At 42.8% G+C, this 21,656-nt stretch overlaps 1 protein-coding gene across 1 annotated transcript in view; it reads right to left on the minus strand.

The window, feature by feature from the left end:
* Window positions 1-20,306, minus strand: part of LURAP1L (leucine rich adaptor protein 1 like) — a 32,808-nt gene extending 12,502 nt beyond the window's left edge. Inside the window, exon 1 of the mRNA XM_068234990.1 lies at window positions 19,691-20,306. Within this exon, the coding sequence (XP_068091091.1) occupies window positions 19,691-19,897 (207 nt within the window). The 5' untranslated portion in view covers window positions 19,898-20,306. The remainder of the gene's footprint in view (window positions 1-19,690) is intronic.
* Between the last annotated feature and the right edge of the window lie 1,350 nt (window positions 20,307-21,656).

Genomic DNA, 21,656 nt, shown 5'->3' on the forward strand with positions numbered 1-21,656 from the left:
CATTGGTGTTAGCTGGTCGGCAACGAGTTAAAGTGGACCCAAATTAAAAATACAAGATTTCAGGAATAAAATCTATTTTCTAAATTATAATAAGGTACTTTTCCGTTAGCCGGGCGTATCCACTAGGTGGCGATAATTACTATTCCCCCTCCAGGCCACCATGGATATCGCCACCTAGTGGATGTGCCCGGCTAACAGAAAAGTACCTATAATAATAATAAATAGCAGCCTTTTTTTCAGTTGCATGATGACAGATATAAAATATTTTACATTTATTGGAGGAACCCCTCCCTTCCTTTCATATTGCCGGGACAAAATCCGGCAAACTGGTGGAGTAGATGGTGTCCGGCAAAGGAGGAATTGCTAATGGATGCCTCCAGTATAACCCTAGTTATGCAAAGAGAAGGGTGAAAAGCATGCACTGAAATGCTCATAGGCTTGAAGGAGTGTCTATTTATCTTTGTATGTGTCAGAGTGGTGCAACAAAATATTTTGAATTAAAAAAAATGTTTGGTTTGGGTCCGCTTTAACCTATTTATCTGGCAGAGTGGATGTCAGGAGGCCTCCTTATTAAAGGGGGCTTCCACATTCCCCTTTTCCCAATGCTATTACCGTCATCTCCGCCTAAGCATTGGAGAGGAGATTGAGTCCCTTTTTCTTAAAGTGGACCTGAACTTTTGCACAGAACAGAAAGAAAACCCAGAGAAATGCACCCTGTATGTATTTAGAGAGTTTAGCCTGTCTAATTTTCCCTCATCTGTGACTAATTACAACTGTAATTTGATCTCTCAGCGGTGTCAGCTCAGGAATCTCGGCAGTCATCAGCAGGGTTAACATCCTGCGTTGTGAATACCCTATCTGCAATCACAGGCTGTGCATGGCCATTTATGTTTATAAAATCACTGTTTTTATGCGGTCACGGATTTAAACCATAATACTAAATAAGGCCCATAATGCTGCTTGTGGGTTATGTACCAAAACTCATAGAAAAGCATGTGAAGAACGTATTTGGCTCTGAATTACTGGTCACAATCTTGTGCTGAAGCAGGAAGTGATTACAACAAATCAGAGCGTTACAAATCTATCAGGTGACCAAACTGGTCATATATATTGCTAACATACACAAAACCGTACATACAGGATGGCCTGAAGAACTTTTATTTGGCCCTAGGATGTTTAGCCCTACGCAATACAATGTTACTATTTAATTTGGCTCACGACAATATCTGTTCTGACACAAGTTGAATCATTGCCTGTGATCATGATGATGATGACTAACAACTGCTTTACTCATTCTGCATTGTTCATTTACTAACTGAAGATCCATACACTTACTTAAAAACAGTTGCACAGAACCAGACACTATCTCCACACACAGCCACTATGCCTATGAATATCTGCATTGTTATAGCCCTCCCTCTGCAGGAGCCAAGCAGTCCTCCTCTGACAATGATGAATAACTTTTCCATGTTTTTTTGCGTTTTGTATGCGTTTTTCATGTGTTTTACAATTGTGTTGTATGCAAGTTAATAGTAAGACAACAGGAAGCGGAAATACATCACAAAATATTTTTTTTTTAAACAAAAATGCATAGAAAAACGCATACCATTGTGTTTCCATTGACTTTCATTGTGTGCGGGTTTTTTATGCGTTTTTGCACACCATGAAACAAAGCCAGCGTTTTTGAAAACGCACGCATAGAAAATGCATATGCCTTTTTGATATGTGCTTTTTCCTGCAGCCCACAGACTTCCATTAGAGGCAAAAACGCAGCGGTTTCCGAAACGCTAGCGTTTCTGCTAAGTGTGCACCTAGCCTAAAGCTGGCAATACATCTAGTGATTTTGCAACCCTATCGACCATCCGATTCAATAATTTTCTTGAATCAGATGAAAACTGGTGCCACCACAAGCACACTTGATCGAGGATTTGACCGATTTCAAGGTGAAATCAGTCGAATGCCTCGCTCAAGCATGCTGGTAAATGTTGGTCTTTCGTGGTTGATCGGGTGCCGGGTGGTAACAGCATTCAATATTTCGACGGCTGACGAATGCCGCTTGTCTGGCCACCGAAGTATAAATGTTGAAGAAAAATCAAAGATGAGAATCGCACACCACCATGGAGGTGCTGGACCTTAGTGAACTGCAAACAAAAAATCGAGAAGGTCCGCACACTCAATCGATCCAAGATCAAGGTTTATTCAACCAATTGTGACACACGTCCACTCCATAAACCAACGACTCGTTTTGGGGCCCCGTGGCGTCCCCTTTGTCAAGATAAAACAATACAGAATGGTTTGCACATTGTTACCATTCTGTATTGTTTTACCTTGACAAAGGGGACCCCACGGGGCCCCGAAACGAGTCGTTGGTTTATGGAGTGGACAAGTATAAATGTCCTCCCCCCAGTGCCTGTACAGTGTAAAATCTCACGTTTGTGGATTGTGCAACTCCTAGCCTCCCCCACCGTGTGTGTGTGTCAGCACACATGTGCCACGTGATAGAAGCGCCACCACGTAGTGGCACTCAGTGTGATGGCAGACTTGGGGTGATGGCAGAGGAGTCTGGGAGTCATGACAGTGGGACAGGTGAGATTTTACACCGCACAAGGAGGGCATTTACATTTGGGGGAGGGCTCCCAGGCAGGCGAAAAAGGCAGTGTTTCACGCTGAAATCTATTGGGGATTTGCCTGCGGTGTATGGGCAGCCAACAGATCTCTCTTTGATCAGATTCCATCGGAGAGAGATCCTGTTCGATCTGCTCATACATCCCTAGATGTATGGCATTGGGCACCTTATACATCAGGGTCAGTCTAAGTCCTTTCTGTATGAACTGTGTATGTATGGTGTGTTTATGTGTAAATATGTTTATTTGTATTGTGAATTAACTTGTGGGGTTTGTGCAAAGTTATATTAACAAACAAAGGTTGTTCATCAAAAATTCCTAAAGTAAAGTCAGCCCGCACCCTTTCACAGAGTGAAAATTTGTCAACTGAAAATATAATGTCTACTTTAGATGCCACAAATATGATGGTGAGTGGGGTGAAATGATGACAACAGGAAATGGGGCCTAACATTCTGTTTGGTCTGTAGAGGATTCTGGGATTCGAAGTTCATTCCCACTTCCCAGTATTGTTCACAAAGATCTAGAATAGCTAATATTTAGATACAGAACAGATTGGGAGCCAGATGGGTCTGATATGAAGTAGATTTTGTTTCTGTGAGGATTGATTCCGTTTCTGAATATTCTTGTGCATTATCCTTTAAATACATTACTCAGAGAATGACTGCATTGAAATGAATGGAAGGTTTCTTTGATTACATATTTCTTAATATGCATTATTTCTAATCTGCTGAGAATGCTGGTGAATATTCACACAGATATTCCATCCTGGGAACTAGATGACAGAAGAAGCATTTCCATCAAGAGGCTATTGTTCAGCTTCTGTAAAGGCTTCTCCTGGTAGGAAAACTAATATACACTTTTCATTATCCAAGTATTATAGTAGTTTAATAAACTGTCACGACAGCATGGGAAACGTCTGATAATCTGCAAGCAAACACTGCAAAGCCAAACAGGAAAATTAGTGCGGTGTAAAAACCCAATATGTAGTCTTCCTGCTTTGCATGTGTGCAGTATGTGTAGACTGTAGAACCACAAGACAGCCGCAGTCCTTTGAAGTATAATGTTCTAAGAGCTGATATATTTATATAGACAAGCACACCTTGAAGACAATGATGAGTCACTCACTAAAACCAAGTAAGGTGTATTCCGAATACAGCTTAAAAGAATGTGTTTGTAGTCACACATGGTATATATGAAGGAGCTATATGTACATTCAAAAAGAAATAGAAAAGTTAAACTGTGACAATAATTTGCAGTTTACTGTTAAATTATTGCTGTTTAATGAATCCACTGCAATATTCTTATTTACGCCCTATGCTCTTTGTCATATTAACTTTTACACATGCCTATGGAACGTTAAGGGAACCTGAAGTAAGAAGTATATAAAAGCTGCCATATTTATTTGCTTTTAAATAAGTACCAGTTTCCTGGCAGTCCTCCTGATCAATTTGGCTGCAGTAGTATCTGAATCACACCAGAAACAAGCATGCAGCTAATCTCGTTAGGTCTGACAATAATGTTAGAAACACCTGATCTGCTGCACGCTTGTTGAGGGTCTATGGCTAAACGTATTAGAGGCAGAGAATCAGCAGGACAGACCGGCAACTGGTATTGCTTAAAAGGAAATAAATATGGCAGCCTCCATATAATTCTCACTTCAGGTTCCCTTTAAAATGTGTAATGCTTCTCCATCTTTGTTTAATTTAGTAGGATTAGCATTAAACTAAATGTAAATACTTGATTTAGAAAATACTTCTGTTTTACTGCTGAGTAGTAAAGTTAAGATACAGTGGGCCATATGCAATTCACTTTTTTGCTCCTAAGTGATATTTTCACAATTTGTAAATAAAATGCAGTGTACACCCCCAGCAAGCAAAGAAATGCTCAAATTCATTTTGATGGTACTTTTTCATCCTACTTTTGGTACTTTTTCCTTTCCAAAGTGCTTAAAAGTTAATTTAAATTGAAAATGAAAAATTATCTCCCATTAGTAAGCTCATGAGAAAAAGTGAATTGCATATGGGCCAATATATCTAAGATCAAGGTAATCAAGCAGGACCTGGTACATGCAAGAGAAGGCACTGTAGGAACAGAAAGAGGTGATGAGATACTTACCAGCATCATTCACTACTGGCAACTTTTGAAAGGTGGGGGTGGGATGAGAGAGACTACTAGACTATCAGCAAAGCTATGGGGGGGGGGGGGCTAGGCTAACAAAGTGATAAGGGTGGAAGGGCTTGGCAGTAGAATAACACTAGGCTGCCAGAAAAAAGAACTATATAAAGGGGAGATGGACCACTAGACGTCAAGAAGATCTATTATGAAGGAGGGGGAACCACCAGAACACTAGGGCTTTAAGGTGTAGGGGAGGGTTACCAACAGACCACCAGGAATAGCTATAAGGAGGAGGGGACCACTAAACAAACAGGGAATAAATGGGGCACTGCACTAGTCTACCACAAGGGACACACAGTACAGGGGACACTATAAGAGGGCACAACATAGGGGGTACTAAAGGCACAGACAGACCGGCATCTCAGAGACATTTGAACCACTGATGTGACCACAACAGAAAGTAAGTAAAGTTATTTCCACTGAGGACACAGACAGGAAAGGTTCTGACCCTTTCTTAGTCTATTCAAAACCACAAAAAAAATGTCTAGAATTGCAAGCGTGCATGCAGGTATCCTATTACTGGAGGACTACCAATGTGTCCTTATGAAACAATGAGCCTGCTTGACCTTCAGCCTTTGTCATGTCCTTTAACATTGGGGTCCTGAAAAAAGTTGTGACCTTTCCAAACATTCACTTCACGATAGCTGTGTCAGAAGAGGTGATGTATGTCCTCCTGCAGATAGGTTGAACACCTGGATCTTAGCAGGTATTATTAAAATCCGTGCAGGGCTACAATTGTTTCTGCAGAAATAGGTTTAAATGATCAACCATTCACTTTTGTTTGTGGTCCTAATGTTGGCAATAAGATATGAGAATAACTCTCATTTTGTTCAGTGCAATCAAATGGTCAGATAAGTTGGCCTGAACACTTGGATCGATCTGAACTGAGCATGCAAGAAATAAATTATTTAAAAAATAATCACTCTAGATTCACTTTTGTGATTGCTTGGAAAGTGAACACATAAAACAATCCCATTACAGTCTGTCCATATATGGGCAACAAAGACATACCTATGTGTGAACACGATACACCTCTCTGTGACTTCGCCCTAAAAAAAGCTGAAACTTTACATAAAGAGATTGGAATGTGACATTAGCTGGAATAACACTGCAGTGAATGTTAACTCGGAGAAGTAATCACAATGTTCAATGTTTGTTTAAGTAAAAGAAGTTCCTGGTAGAGCTTTTCCACTCTGAATGCTGAAGGGTTTATTAAAGCTGTGTTTGAAATTCTCTGCTGGAGATACCTGGAATACTGTAACCACTGCAACCTTATTTCTTCTACAAGACTATATAGAAATGGGCAGGTGCTTCTTAACCTGTATGTTTGTGTTGTTATTATTTAGTACTAGCCGACCCGCGGCGTAGCATACGCCGCATAAGGGGGTAGCGGGCAGGAAGGGGGTATTAGGCACAGTGGCAGGGAGGGGGGGTCGGACCCCCCCTCACCTGGGTCCCCCATGTGCACTCCCCCTCCAGCTTAAGCTCAGCAGGACCCCCCCTCCCTCACCTGGGTCCCCCATGTGCGCTCCCCCTCCAGCTTAAGCTCAGTAGAACCCCCCCCTCCCTCACCTGGGTCCCCCCACGTGCGCTCCCCCTCCAGCTTAAGCTCAGCAGAACCCCCCCCTCTCACCTGGGTCCCCCATGTGCGTTCCACCTCCAGCTTCAGCTGAGCAGCAGCTGCTGCTATTAGTAAGAGGCAGCGGGCGGGGATGGCTCACCTCTTCCGCGTTCCAGCGTGCGTTCCACTGTCGTCACATCCTGCAATGCACTGTATTGTAAGTGGACGGCATTGCAGGAAGTGACGACAGTGTGACGCACACTGGAACGCGGCAGAGGTGAGTCATCCCCACCCACTGCCTCTTACTAATAGCAGCGGCTGCTGCTGAACTTAAGCTACAGAGGGAGCGCAGATGGGGGACCCAGGTGAGGGAGGGGGGGTCTGAACCCGCTGCTGTTCCCAATACCCCCTTCCTGCCCGCTACCCCCTCCAGCTCGGCGGCAAGTCTAGGTCCGCCTCTGTGGGCAGGGCGCTACTTCTTTTTCTTGCTTGGACCGGCCCCTTCTTGCTTGGACCGGCCCTGGGGGCAGGGAGCTACTTCGCCTTCTTGCTTGAAGGTTGAGGCACTTACTCTATATATAGATTTTATATAGCGCTGACATTTTCCATAGCGCTGTACAAAGTATATTGTATAGTGGAATTCCTTGCCAAGCTTAATCAAGACAGCTCCAGCCCTGGACACTTTTTTAAATCAAAACTGAAAATCCACCTGTTTAGTCATTAACTATCGCATAACTTCCCCCCCCCCCCCCCCCCGTTCACATCACTATGTACTGATCTTAAAGGAATACTATCGATACCCAAGTGTTCTAAAATGACAGTGTGCAAATAATGTCTAAGTAGCTGTGTAAACATTTTCCTACTTTTCATGGTAAATATCAGAGGCAAAAACTGTAATTTATTGAGGGTAGGATTTAGCTATATTGGGACAAATCAATTGCAGAAGGGGTGTCTGCTTCAATGCACAGCCAGAGTTGCATATCAGACTACAGAAAGCAAATATCAAACATATCAAACTGAAAGCAAAAACAGTATGAAAAGCTGTGACAATTAGTTACATTTCCTCTGCTCTCTTCAGACACTTCAGTCAGAAACACAGGACACAGGAGCTGCAGCTGTTGGGAGCTCTCTCTCTCTGTCACACACAGAGCTACACATAGAGCTAACTGATCAAGTGTGAGGGAAATTTCCCCTCTCCTCATGGCTCAGTCAGCCATCAGTTTTGGCGTCAGTAAAGTTTGAATGTATTTTGCTAACCAGTGTTCTCCCCAGGCTCTTTTAGCCGGGTTTTCCACCCGGCTAGTTTTGGTGACCACCCGGCTGTCAGCGGCTCACCTCCTCCTATGCTGTAAGCATAATTGCTCATAGAAGCACCGGCCCTGCATTTTCTCCTTTTGCCCCACCTGGCTACTTTTTCATGCCACCCGGCTACAATTTCATGCCACCCAGCTGGAAAAAATTTCTGGGGAGAACACTGCTAACAGTAAACAAAGAAGTTGCTACTAAAATGTATACACCAGTACTTAGCAGCACTTCCCAAACAATTCCTGTGTCAATTAAAAAAAAAATATGTGAATCGATAGTATTCCTTTAAGAAAAGCTTATGCGCATTGGGTACTATGGGAAGAAAGCGCTTTACAAATGTTTCATTGTTGTTGTTGTCACTTAGCTACCTCAAGACCACGTCACGCCAATGGGCATGATCGTGGCGGCAGCCTCAGGAACGCCTAACGCCAATTGGCATGAAGTCTAGGGGCCGGCTACTGCAGGAGATCGCGTGCAGGCTGCACGAGCATCCCCTGCTTAGGAGGCGAAGCTCTGCCCCGCCTACAGTTTCCGAGCGGCGTTTGCTGCTCGGGAGACTGTTAGACGGCGAAACCGCCATCTTCTTACTAAATACAGTACTGCGATCTGCAGCAGCGCTGTACTGGGGACAGCCCTGTGCTGTGTAGAGATGGGCCGAACCTCCGATTTTAGGTTCATGAACCCCGTTCGCAAACCTTCGCGGAAGGTTCAGTTCGCGGAAAAGTTCGCGAACCGCAATAGACTTCAATGGGGATGCGAACTTTGAAAACTAAAAAAATTATACTGGCCACAAAAGTGCTGGAAAAGATGTTTAAAAAAAAAAACACATCTAGAAAACATTAGCTCTCAAAAGAGCTGTTGAGGGGTGCTATTTTAGCAATAACAATCAGCCAGGAGCAAGTCAAGACCAAGAGCCTAACTAATCTTTCCCTAGGAGAACAAGTCTGCAGCAGCTGTCCCTAGTCTGTCTCTAGCAGGCACACGAGTGAGTGTAATGGCCGGCAAGCCTGCCTTATATAAGGGGGGGGGGGTTCCAGGGTTTAGTGTAGTCTGAATGGCTACAATGTGCCTGCTGACTGTGATGCAGAGGGTCAAATTTGACCCTCATAGTGCATTATGGGGTGAATCGAACTTCCGCAAAAGTTCGCCTGGTCCAGGCGAACGCAAACCACCAAAGTTCGCCTGGAACCATTCGCCGGCGAACGGTTCGGCCCATCTCTAGTGCTGTGTTGTGCGGCCCTGCAGCTTGGCCTTAAAGCTGCAGTGGCCTATTTTTAAAGAAATAGCCTGGTCTTTAGGGGGGTTTAGCACTGTGGTCCTGAAGTGGTTATCTGTCCCTCAGAGGGGCTCAGAATCTAATCCCTACCATAGTCATATGTCTATGTATGTATGTATGGTGTAGTGTATGTATCATAGTCTAGGGCCAATTTAGGGGAAGCCAATTAACTTATCTGTATGTTTTTGAGATGTGGGCGGAAACCCAGAAGAAACCCACGCAGACATATAAACTACATGCAGATAGTGCTCTGGCTGGAATCGAACCAGGAACCCAGTGCTGCAAGGCAAGAGTGCTAACCATGCTGTATTCTGCATTCATTGCTGTGATCATCCTCTGTCTGACAATAATGTATTTCTTCCAGCAAAAGCTGCCCATGCACAAATATATAAGAGGTAGCTCAGATAAAAAATCAATATCTTCCAGATATCGAAAATCATTCCACCACTCTGCATCGTTGGATGTAATAATGAGCTTCCCACTGCAGCTGGTAGCTATATATTGCCCAAAGCTGTACAAAGTTATGTTTCAGTTCCTGCGCGGGCTGCTACTGCCCCTTTCCTCTCCATGCTCCCGGCAGTTCCTGGCAGGATTGATGCACTAAAGAACTGGCATTTCCTATCTATATATGTTCCATATTTGTATCGTAATATCAATCTAAAATTCCATAGATTCAATAGATTTTCAATAGATTTGATGTTTATATCAGTCAACTAACATATTTACACTGCGTAAATAGTTTAGATAACCAAATAGCACCTACAATTGTTAGCCCGGCCAAGCAACATAATCATTCCTCTAGAGGTGGGAGCTGGCGGGAAGCAGATTGATCCTAGGCAAGTAACCAGTTAACAGTGGTACTTTTGTCACTTATTCACTAGGTGGAGCCTGCATCATCAATGGAATTGATTATTACCAATTGGAATTGGTCATAAGGGTATAAGGTTAAAGCGGTATAAAATCAAGTGAGGAATGTTTCACATTCATACAATTAAGTAAACACAAGATAACATTATCTCCAGTTTGGATGCGTCCAGTTTTCTCTGCACTGAGCTTGTAACTCCTGTGTTTAACTAATTGAATGCTGTTCATAAAAACAAAAAAAAATTGGTGGTAGTAGATAATACGCTGTAAATAAACGTTTAGAGCAAAAGAAGAAATGCTGGGTTTCATTCCGCTGTAGGATCAGGACAAAAGCATAACAACTGTTCTGATATGTGTATAAACGTCTTGACTAACTTTTAAAGTTTCCCTAGTGTTCAAAAATGCCAGTTAATATGGTCTACAACTTCTATCTAGAAAGAAATTAACTTAAATATGCTCTGCAACTGCATTATTGATCATGGGATCATATGGAATGGATGTAACATATTAATGTAACCTATTTCATATATGCAAAGTGCAGTGATACATGGAACAATGCACAGGAAAGTCATCTTATAATCAAATGTTTAGCTAACATGACAAATCATAAATGAGTCATTTGGATATGTACAAGTAATGCACCTCCCGTGTGCCTGTATCAAGCCACAGATATGTGACTGAGCCATATATTGATTCATTAATGTACTGATTTATTTGTTATGTTTATAAATATTAAACCACAGGTACATGTGCTAACAGTGTATCCCAATCAGTACACACCATGATGGTACACTGCAGGCAGCATGGATCATTTAACAGTTATTATTTCCTGTGCTATTATTTTCTGCTGTGTTTATTTTTAGATGTTCCCATTATTTGTATTTTTACTAGCAGCAGGTAGATAGTGTAATGGCAAACTGGACGCATAAAATAATAAATAATACAGTAAGGTAATGGAAAAACACAGTAGTACTATACTTTCCATGATAACGCAATTCACTGTTATTGATAACTGGAAGAAATGTATTTCTGGTACAGCTAAAGAAAGGTTTAAATTCAAAATGACAAAACACAAAACACACATAAATGTTACCAGCAATTACACTGCAAACTCTACACTGTAAAACACTGCATGCTGCATGGGACATTGCTTTGGCTCTCACAACAGCCAGTAGTTAGGAACAGTAGCTAAGTGCAGTGTACTGCAATACAGATCGCTGGAAAACTAAAGGCATAGTAGGCATAGTGGCATACTACTAATCTTTCCAAAGCAGCAAATTTGGGCGCAAGCAGCAAATGGACAATTTGGGCAGGCCCATAGACTCTAATGTGAAATAACTTGGCACTATAAAGGCACCAAGTCAGAAATTTGGACACTAGATTATTTTTTCTATTATGATACATTATCCGCTACAAACCATGGTTTAAGTTTTTCTTATAAAATAGTATCCGCTAAAACACATGCTTTCTTCTTCCCCTTACCTTACAAAATACTATTCGCTTCAAAATATGGTTATGTTTAGGCATCATGGGGGGTTTAAGGTTTAGCATTGGGGTGGTTGAGAATAGGCATAAGAAGATGGTAGTACTTCCTGTGTTGCGGCTTAGCTTCCGATTGGTGGAAGCTGAAAGAGGCAGGGAGGTATGTTATGGAGGAGGCGGGGGAGACAATGAGGGGGGGAGGAGAAGGCGATTGACAAGTGTAAAGTAAATAGCAGGCTAGCGACAAGCAGAGTGTCGCTAGCCTGCTGCTATTTTCAGGCGGAAACAGCAGAGCCCAGGGGGGGGGGGGGGGGGGACTAGCAGCACATAGTAAGGACGCAGACACTTGTCACTGTGCGGAGCACATGCTTCTGTGTCCTATTATCTTTTTTTAAAAAACTCCTCAGGTTCTCTTTAAAGCTTTTACCTCTGATTTTTAACATTAAAAGTAGGAAAATGTTTACACAGCTACCTATTTATACATTGTACATTGTCATTTTCGAACACTTGATTTGATAGTGTGCCTTTAAAGGGAACCTGCGATGACGATAATGGGTATATTTATACTTACCTGGGGCTTCCTCCAGCCCCACGAGGTGCGTGGGCTCCCTTGCTATCCTCTCCGGCCGCTCCGTTATCTTCTAATCCCCCAGCAATCTGACCAGCCGCTATCTTCTGCCCATGTACAGGTCAGCAGTGCCCACACATCCCTCCACCCCCCCCCCCCCGTTGCGCTCTCGCAGTCGGAAGCGTTTTGCACCTCCCCAGTAGTACTGCACAGGTGCAGTATGATCCCGGGAACAGGAGGGTGACGGGGGAACGCATGTGGCTGCGTATGCGCAGAAGTGCACGACTGCCCACATTACCGTGAGGGATTCACAGAGACGACAGAGAGGACGGTGAGTCAGCCCATGCACCTCATGGGGCTGGAGGAAGCCCCAGGTAAGTATAAATATAACCATTATCGTTATCTCAGGTACACTTTAAGTTTGTCTTCAGTTCAGGTTTTCTTTAATGCGGTGATTACTGTGGAGATTAGTAACGTTAAAGTAGGTTAAATTACCTTAATCTGTATTGGTTTTTGAATGTATGTGTATAAAAGATTATGCTCCCAGCAACTACTGGCTTGTTTGCTGTTCTGTGATGTGACTCTATTATGTGAGGAACTGATAATGATTGCATTAAACCTCATATGTACATCTCTTCAACCATCTGTTTTACAATAATCACTGGCCAAGCTAAGTTACTCCTTCAGACATCTATTATTTGTGACTTATTATGCACAACTGTGCCCTTGTGCACGCAAATGATTTTTACAGTAGTTATTCCAATTCCCACTAATGGAAAAGAAATCATGCTATGATAAATGATTCATTTATAGCACAAGGTAAAGTATCCATTATGCAATATCTGCAGTGTCTGTTTTCGAAGGCATGCTTTTCATTTAATTTGGGGAGCATTGAATATTTACGATATTTTCCAGCCTGAAATATGCACAGTTTATGGGCTGAGCGCTAGCTTCATATCAAAGCTCAACATAATCCACCAAAACCTACTCTCGCCTTCCTATTACCTTCCTCTGCAATACAGTTTTCCTTTTGTGCAGACCCTACCTAGAAAGTGCATTAAAAAAACGTATTTTTACAAGCAGTGTGGCTGTTCAGAGCATTGTTATCCATAAATGGAATATGCAAGATATGATCATCAAGTCAAAGTGCAATCCAAGTCTAAACATCTTCCCATTTCTCACAAAAACATTTTCTGCATGTCAATTCAAGGATTTATCGATCTTCCCAATAAAGATTGGGATTGGCTAGAGGGGCCCATACACCCAACGATTTTCCCGCCGATATACAGCCGATTCGATCACAGTGATCGAATCGGCTGTGAAATCGCCGCGCACACCGCTGACAGAACGATCGATTTCCGTCGGAAATCGATCGTTCCTGTCGATTCCCGTCGATCCGTCCGCGCGGAAGATTTTTCTTGATCGCCGGCGGGTCGGGAGTGCGTCGATAGCGGCGTTCGAATGCCCGACGACCGACGCAATACAGCAGGTATACATTACCTGTTCCGCCAGTGCGACTCCCCTCGTCCCCGCTGTCTTCTTTCCGCGCTGGGTTCCGGACCGCTGCAGCTACACAGAACTTCCTGTTCCGGCAGGAAGTTTAAACAGTAGAGCGCCCTCTACTGTTTAAACTTCCCCTGGACAGGAAGTTCAGTAGCTGCAGGAACGGTCCGGAGCCCGGAGCGGAGAAGAAGACAGCGGGGACCAGGGAAGCCGCGCCGGCGGAACAGGTAATGTATGAGGGGGGGGGGGGGGGGCAGCAGCGGCAGCTCCACAGATTGTGATCGGTTTCAGGCTGAAATCGATTCACAATCTGTTTGCAGTAAAGGTGGCCATACGATCCCTCTCTGATCAGATTCAATCGAGGGGATCTATCTGTTGGTCAAATCTGATGGCAAATCGACCAGTGTATGGCCACCTTAGTACAGCTCCTGCAAATTGTAACTTATAGGTGCATTTTGATATCCCCCTCCAACAAGAATCTTCCTGAAATCCAACAAAGATCAGCTCTATCAAAAAGGAGTCATTGCCCCCTGTCTGTGACTGTTCCCTACCTCCGCTCACTCGCACACAGACCTCAGATCAGTGACAATGTGAACAGCGGGGGAAGCGGTGCAGTGACCATGGAGTACACTTCAGCCCCGGAAGTGAGGTCATTACTCATTTCCTGTATTTGAAGTGTGCCGCATGGTTGCTATGTGCTGCTCACCTCTTTTTGGGTTGCTGAAGATCTTCAGACGTGTGGGTATTGGGGATGGTGAGGTAGCAGGAAGCTGCATAACCTCACTGACACCAATGCCCTATATGGGGGGAGCTATCTATAATGGCTATCTATTCTGGGGTGACACCGTGGCTACCTATATGGGGGTGGCTACCTATACTGAGAAGAGGTGCACCTTTGGCTACCTACCTATATACTGAAGGACTACCTATGGAGAGGGGGGGCGTCTTTGTCTTCCTGTTATAATGGGATAAGGGACCTCCTTCTATGAGGAAGGGGACACAAATGATGTGCTGCTTGGGGCCACAAAAACCTTAGCAGCACCCCCAAGAATCTGACAGTTTGGGCTTTAGTGTGAATTCAGCTAAATGAATGATTTGAAACATATTTTCCATGTAAAGCCTTGGATGTTGAAACCATTGCTTTAGTAAAGATAGTATAAACTGCATTGTATGTTATCAACTGAACATGATCCTGTTTGCTAACACTCAGATTAACACTAGATTTAGTTTGATGAGCAAATTATACAGTAATCCAACCAAAATTACACTGTTTCATGAGATTTTTCTCACGACTGTAGGAATAGGCATCAAATCAGAATATTATTCAATGACTTCCATAGATTTCCAATCTTTTAATGTAAAAATAATTTCAAGTAAATCTTAATGCTGGCCACATACTGGCAGGTGGCAGAATTTACCACCAGTGCAGTGAAGATCGTTATTTTGTGTGTGATTGATTGTTTGACGTCAGCACAGTGAAGCTTTACAGAACACTTGCTTTATTTAACCACCTGTGCTTTTGACATATTAAGTTGATCTAATAAAAATCTACCAGGTCAATCTACTAATGTGTGGCTATTTTAGACCTGCAGATTGCCTTGTATGCACCTGTGCACATTGTCAATAAGTTATAATCACTGCTCAGACAAGAACATTCAGTGCACTGCACACTGTGCATACAGGTTCTTCAAACACTATAATGAAATCACATGCCTGGGGCAAGGGGTGGGTTTGACACAAGTTCATAGAATAAATAGAGAACGTCAACTTTGCAATTTTCAACTCCTATCTCACCTTTCCAAAAACACAGTACAAAGCCAACACTATTATGCAAGAAACGTTATTCTAAAGCATACTCAAACAACTCCAAGGACAAAATGTATTTTGGTTTTAAATATTGTGGAAGGGGTTAGAACATGTTTTGAATTTTCGTGCATTATTCTGCATGGATGAATTTCCACTCATTTACTGTCCTGTCCATTTTCTGTCCTTATATGAAAAGGGTCAATCTCTCTAAATAGTCCTTCTGCAAACCATACAATAATGAGGCGGTGCTCTGTATGTTCTTGTAATGAATGGTTGGAAGACACCAACCAAACTGTAGAACCCAGGATGACATATTTCCCTTTATTCACCCACTAGCTGATGGCCTGGTATTGCCAGGGTATGTATTTGGCTGGTGTTGGCACCGCCCACTTTTTCTAATACTAACACAATTACTCAGTGACCTAGTTTATGAGCTTTGCGGTCTTTGGCATCAATAATTTGCATTGAAATGAAACAAATCTGTTTGGCTGTTGCTCCACCCCCTGAATTTGTACCCCAGTCACCCAATGGCCAACTGTACCAGACTTGAGGCTTGTGCCATTAACAGTGCAAGAATGGCAGCAATTAAATATTCCCCTTGAAATTCAATAGGTGAATTTTGATTGGCTTTAGTAGGCTCCACCCACTTTTCTTAATATTAATCCCAGTCACGCAGTGACCAACTGTGCAAAGTTTGAGAACCTTACCTTAAACAGTGTAAGAATGGCTGTAGGTTATATTTTCCCAGTGAAATTTGTATTTGTCTCTGGCTACTTTTTAGTTATGGGGATAAAAAGAATCCGATATGTTATTCCAGGTAATGTACTATGTGTGTGCCAAATTTCATTCAAATCTGTTTAGCCCTTGTTGCGTGATTGAGTAACAAACATACAAAATTTCACATGTATAATATTAGTGAGATTAAAGCATACCTAAACTAACATGTAGCATGGGGGTATAGTCACAAAACCTTAGTAAAATCTACATGCACAGAGAGCACATAAGAACTTTACTAGGCTATATACAATCTGCATAGCACATTGCATAAATGGCATATCTCCCATTATATATGCAACACCTTCATTGCTTGACTAACAGGCAGGGCCGAATTTACTATAAGGCACTGTAGGCACGTGCCTACAAGCACCTGATGATGGAAAGGCGGCTCACTCCCCTCCCTCATCATAGCCTCCCTCCCTAATACCTTATGCAGAGTTACTCACCTGGGTATCTGAATTCCACTGATGAGATCTCCCTTCAGTTGGGGGCACCTCTAACTACTTAATACTGAGGGTGCCTCTGGCTACTTAATGCTAAGGGACTCATGTAGCTGCCTACGAAAAGCAAGGGAAGTAAGAGAGAATTGACAGCTGGGCCAGCCAGCACACTAGCGATGCAGTTCAACAGGGGTTTGAAGGTTCATGGAAGGCAAAGTCTAGGCTGCCAGGACATCTGTGCCTATAGGATCCTGTGATGTAAATCCGGGCCTGATAGCAGGCAATGTAGGGATAGCATGCATAAAGTGAGTTACGCTATTTGCACATTTCATCCTCCATCATCTGCTTGGGTGGTACACTTGAGGGGCAGAGTAAGTTCCCCATTGGGTTTGGGAATTACAAACTGAATTGGAGTGCAACAGATTGTGTCCATTTAAAGTGAACCCAAAGTGGGAGTGATATAGGGTTGCCACTTTTACTTCCGTTTAAACAATACCAGTTGCTTGACAGTCCTGTTTATCTTCTGGCATCAGTAGTATCTGAATCACACACCTAAAACAAACCGGTCAGACTTGGTCAGAACAGCTGATTTGCATGCTTGTTTAGGGTCTATGGCTAAAAGTATTAGACACAGAGCATAGGGGGGACAGCCAGGCAATTTGTTTTGTTGGAAAGGACATAAATATGGCAGCCTCCATATCACTCTCACCTCAGTTTCCCTTGAACTTATTTTTTAGAAAGGAAATTTACGTGCGCAGCACAGTCCCTATTGTACCTTCTCTAATGTAGAGTGATTCCTATGATACCACTTTTAAATAATTCAGTAAGTCGTCCATGTAAGCTGGTACTGCCTAAATAACCAGTATAGTGCTCTGTGGCTTGTGCCATAGCAGCTCACATGGTCTGCAAGAAGGTGTCGGGAATCTCCACCCTGAAAAGCACCCTTGTCTATGTCAAGGGCAAGGGACTCATCCCCACTTTTCTGCCCAGGAGAGGTGGGGTAGTTACATGTTAAGATAGCACTTTAATAAATGTGTTCCATATAACTACAACCCCCCAGAGGTTTGGAATGGTGATGAGGTACATTAATACCACTTAGTTATTTATACAGACCGATGAAAATGTTCCCTGGAAAGCTCCAACAGAAAATTCCAAGATGCATTATAGGGTGGATCCATTTTGATTTGCAGCTTGTTACTATGTATCTTTGAATATCCTGCTTGAGTTTCCTATTGATCTACTGAACTAACCAATCAGAATGCTTCCTTAGAAAAAAAATATTTTGATTGGTCAGTGTAATGGACCAGTAGGAAACCCCAAGGGGTGAAACCAAATTCTTTTCCTGGTGTTCCCTGCAAGTTCAGTAAAGTGGTGACATTTTATAGGGACAGAACACCAACATGTTTGAAAAGCCTACATCAATTACTGATATTTAACTATTGGGCAGTGGTAATTCCGATAGTTACATGTTGGTCAATTTTACCAACGATAAACTTAACCCTATTCTCACACAAGCCCTACCTCTACCGATGTCTAAATCTAACTAAGCCCCTACCATTGTCTAACCTTACCGACCCCAACCAATGCCTAGCCATAACTGACCCCCCACTGATGCCTTACCCTAACCCATCCCACATTCGTACCTAACCCTAAAAACCGATCCTACACAAATACCCTAACTTTGTTGTTAAACTGTGTGTGTAGCAGGATGCTAGTCAAAACAAAAACAAAAAACCATGCTTCAGCTGAGATAATACAGGGTGAAGTCACACTATGCACATTGCTTCACACTATGTCGCAGCATGTGATCGCACTGCCCATACATTTGTATAGGCATTGCAATGGACCACGTTACAATGCATTTCTGGCTAACACGATGACTAGCGGGATGTTACATAGCAATTCTTCATGCTGTGATAATAACATGCACCTTTTAATGTGCAGAGTGTGTGTTGCGTTATGTCCACATTTTATGGTGCCCCTCACAAAACACACACACAAGTACAGTATACCGCTTCTGCTGTGTATAATACAAGTTATGCAAATAGAGGAACATGTGTTATATATTTTGCGTAACGTCTAGTGAAATTTACGTGTGCTCCCAGCGCACATTTTTTTCACATATTTTGTTTAATATAGCCTATAGTATGAACTTAGCCTAACGCCGGTAACTGAATTGGAGTCAAGTCATTGAGAACATGGAAATGAATTCTTTAGGTTTGCCACTGTGAAACTGTTAGGCTACTGTCACCTGATACACAAATCTGATTTATATCATACCTACAATTATGATTATGAAGAATCATAATTGTGGGTATGATACTTTCACCTGAGATGGATTAAGATGTGATAGGTCTCTAGGCAAGGAAGTTGGTTTAGTGTCCCCTTTGTGCTCCTTTCCATAAGCTGAAGTCGAGAGAGGCCAGAGTAGATGGCAAGTGGGCCCCTTTATACCCACTAGGCCCCAGGCACCTGCCTAGATTGCCTGGTAGATGATCCTGCTCTGACACACAGTGGGGCATTGTGTTGCAACGCAATGGCTGCATTGTACCACAGACTATTGCACTGCATTGCAATATCAATGCGGCGTTTACAGTGTGGTTTGTGCAGTCTAAAGGCATACGACGTTACCGCAAAAAAACATACTTTTCAGTGACTGTATGCTTCACTATATGTGATGTAACACGCGGATAATGTGCGGCTCCAATTTCCTGTTCCGTTGCGTTCCTGCTTTTACAACGCTCTCTGTGAACGTAACCTCACTAAAGTAAAAACTCAGGCTTTATAAAGGGTAGTCTGCTTTTAATTGCCAACTGTAACATTGTTACTAGTTGTGTTCAGTTCTGCTTGAGTACTTTGAATTCATCGGCTACATTTTATACTACAGGTATATAGTCCATTCAGAGCTAATGTGCCAGAATTACTTGTTTGTCTTCCATCTCTAACAATTTCAGGGCTGAGCTATATTTTCATGTATTCTAGAGATGCCAGCAAAGATTTTATACTATGCATGGTGTAACAAGACAGGACTCTTTCACACTTTTCTCTCAGACAGTGTATAGCTAAATAGAAGGATGTTAGAAAAAAAAAGAAGGAGCACCTGTTACTAGGAATCCACAGCTGTCTGACTTTCACAGCTGCCATCTGGTGATAAACTGAAAATGTGCAGCACCGGGAAGTTAACCTAAACGTCTTAAGTTGTAAAAAAATGCTGAACATAACACAGGATCACCCCCTACGTCAGAGAATCAGCAGCAAGGGCTGCCAGTGGAATCTGCCAGCATATTAGCTGTCACCGCTGATACTTACCATGTCTTGTTTGAGAAGCTGTATCTTGGTTTCCAGCTTCTCCAGAGTGCTGGACGTGCTGAAGCTGACGGGGACTTGGTGCTCAGAGTATCCTTCTGTGGCGTCACTCTTCCACTCTTCTCTCAGGGACTTGGCGAGGCTTTCAGGCACCTTGCGCCCTAGCTTCAGCTCGATGTCCCTCAGGTCCATTGTGGAAGGGTCAGCCATGGCTTCTAGCCCAGGTTAGGGCAGTCAGCTTGTGCCTCCTTGCAGAACAGCTGATGTGAGTCCACTGTGCGATCAGCTAGACGCCGGGGTGACTCCAGTGTATCAACGCTGGGAAAATGACTCCAAGCCAAACAAATCTCAACCACAAAGTAAAACAGAAATATAAGTCATTGTTTCCTGGGTGGCAAGTCAAAACTTCTCCATGAGGGTGTGAGCTGTTTCTATGCAATTACGTTTCATTTATTATTCCTTTATACACCCATCCTTCTTCCCTGCAGCGCTTCTCCTGGGTTAGTTAGTAAAGCAGTCCAGATCACAGAGACAAGCAGCCAGACAGCCACACTGTCACTCTGCTGCTAGTTCTGTGTTTCCAGATCTGCTGCTGAAACTTTAAACCTCAGTGGCAAGAGGACCTGGTCTGACACAGCCCTTCTACCGTAAATCCTCATACAGGAGGCTTGCACATTCTGCAGGAGAATGGCGAGAGATGCCAGCTGCGCTTGTTTTAGTTGACAGTAACCTTATGCTGCTGCTAATCCTGCAGAGACAATACTTACACGGTGCAGTGGAGAGTTTCATGCGCAACCTCGCCCCCTCTTATGAGGATGAGGTCACCCTTATAGATTTACGTTTGTGAAATCAGATCATGATAGGTGCTGCATTAATCACATTCTTGCCCTTTAACTTTTTATTACATATGGCCAATGGTGTTTATAGTAAAACTTGGCTGTTTTAAATTAATTTAAATGTCTTGTCAGAGTTCTAAACTCAAACTTTAATGCATTTGTAAATTATGATGTCATTCTTTCTAGTCTCCATGAGATGCCTGCTGCATAGCTTGATGTATTCTGTAGACATAATAATAATAATAATAATAATAATAATAATAATAATAATAATAATAAAAAAACAAAACAAAACCGAACAACGCAGCTGCTAAATTACAAACCTTTCAGCCACCCACTATGTTCTGATATGACCCAATGCAAATTGCAAAGATATGGTAGACTTTAAAGAAGAAAATAAGCAAACATCACTTATGTTTTACATTGGACTTCGATCTTAGTAAATAAAATACTATAAGCTCATTCATAAGGAATGAGAAGTCTTTTATATTGAAGCCCAACTCTAGCCAAGCCCTATCAGCAGGGGCGTAACAATAGACCCAGCAAGGGATGCACTGCATGGGGGCCCAGAAGCCGCATGGGGCCCCGTGGGGGGGGGGAGTTTCTTTTCCCTGTCCTGAGAGACTGACAACTAAGGGCACAGAGAGAAAAAAAATTCTTCTCTCTGCACAACTGTTCTAATGACTGCATCTGCTCAGCCACTGATAAGGAATCATACTAAGTTTTGCAGACAAAGATTTGTAGACAGTTCCTATTCAGTGGGTTCAAAGAGAAGTAAAAGCTCCAGGAGCAACTCACCATAGCCATAAAACATTAACTTTTAAGCCCTAATCGAGGGGCGAAATGGCCGTCGACTTCCCTCCGCACCTCATACAACGCGTGTGCCTGATAAGTATTGGAAACTTTATTACTACAATGGTATGTCATCTTTTTTTTACAATGGATTTCATTAAAAGTTAATGTTATATGGCTATGGTGAGTTGCTCCTGGAGCTTTTACTTCTCCTTGAACCCAATGATTATGCTTATTCTCTGGAGGTTGCACCGCCACCCAGCGGGTTTATAGCTACTGCAATTGTTGTTTTGGAGTGCACTCGCCACAATCTTTTCTCTTGCACAATTGAGTTCCTATTC

The sequence above is a fragment of the Hyperolius riggenbachi genome, chromosome 1, assembly GCF_040937935.1.
Source record: "Hyperolius riggenbachi isolate aHypRig1 chromosome 1, aHypRig1.pri, whole genome shotgun sequence".
In the NCBI taxonomy this organism is placed as follows: Eukaryota; Metazoa; Chordata; class Amphibia; order Anura; family Hyperoliidae; genus Hyperolius; species Hyperolius riggenbachi.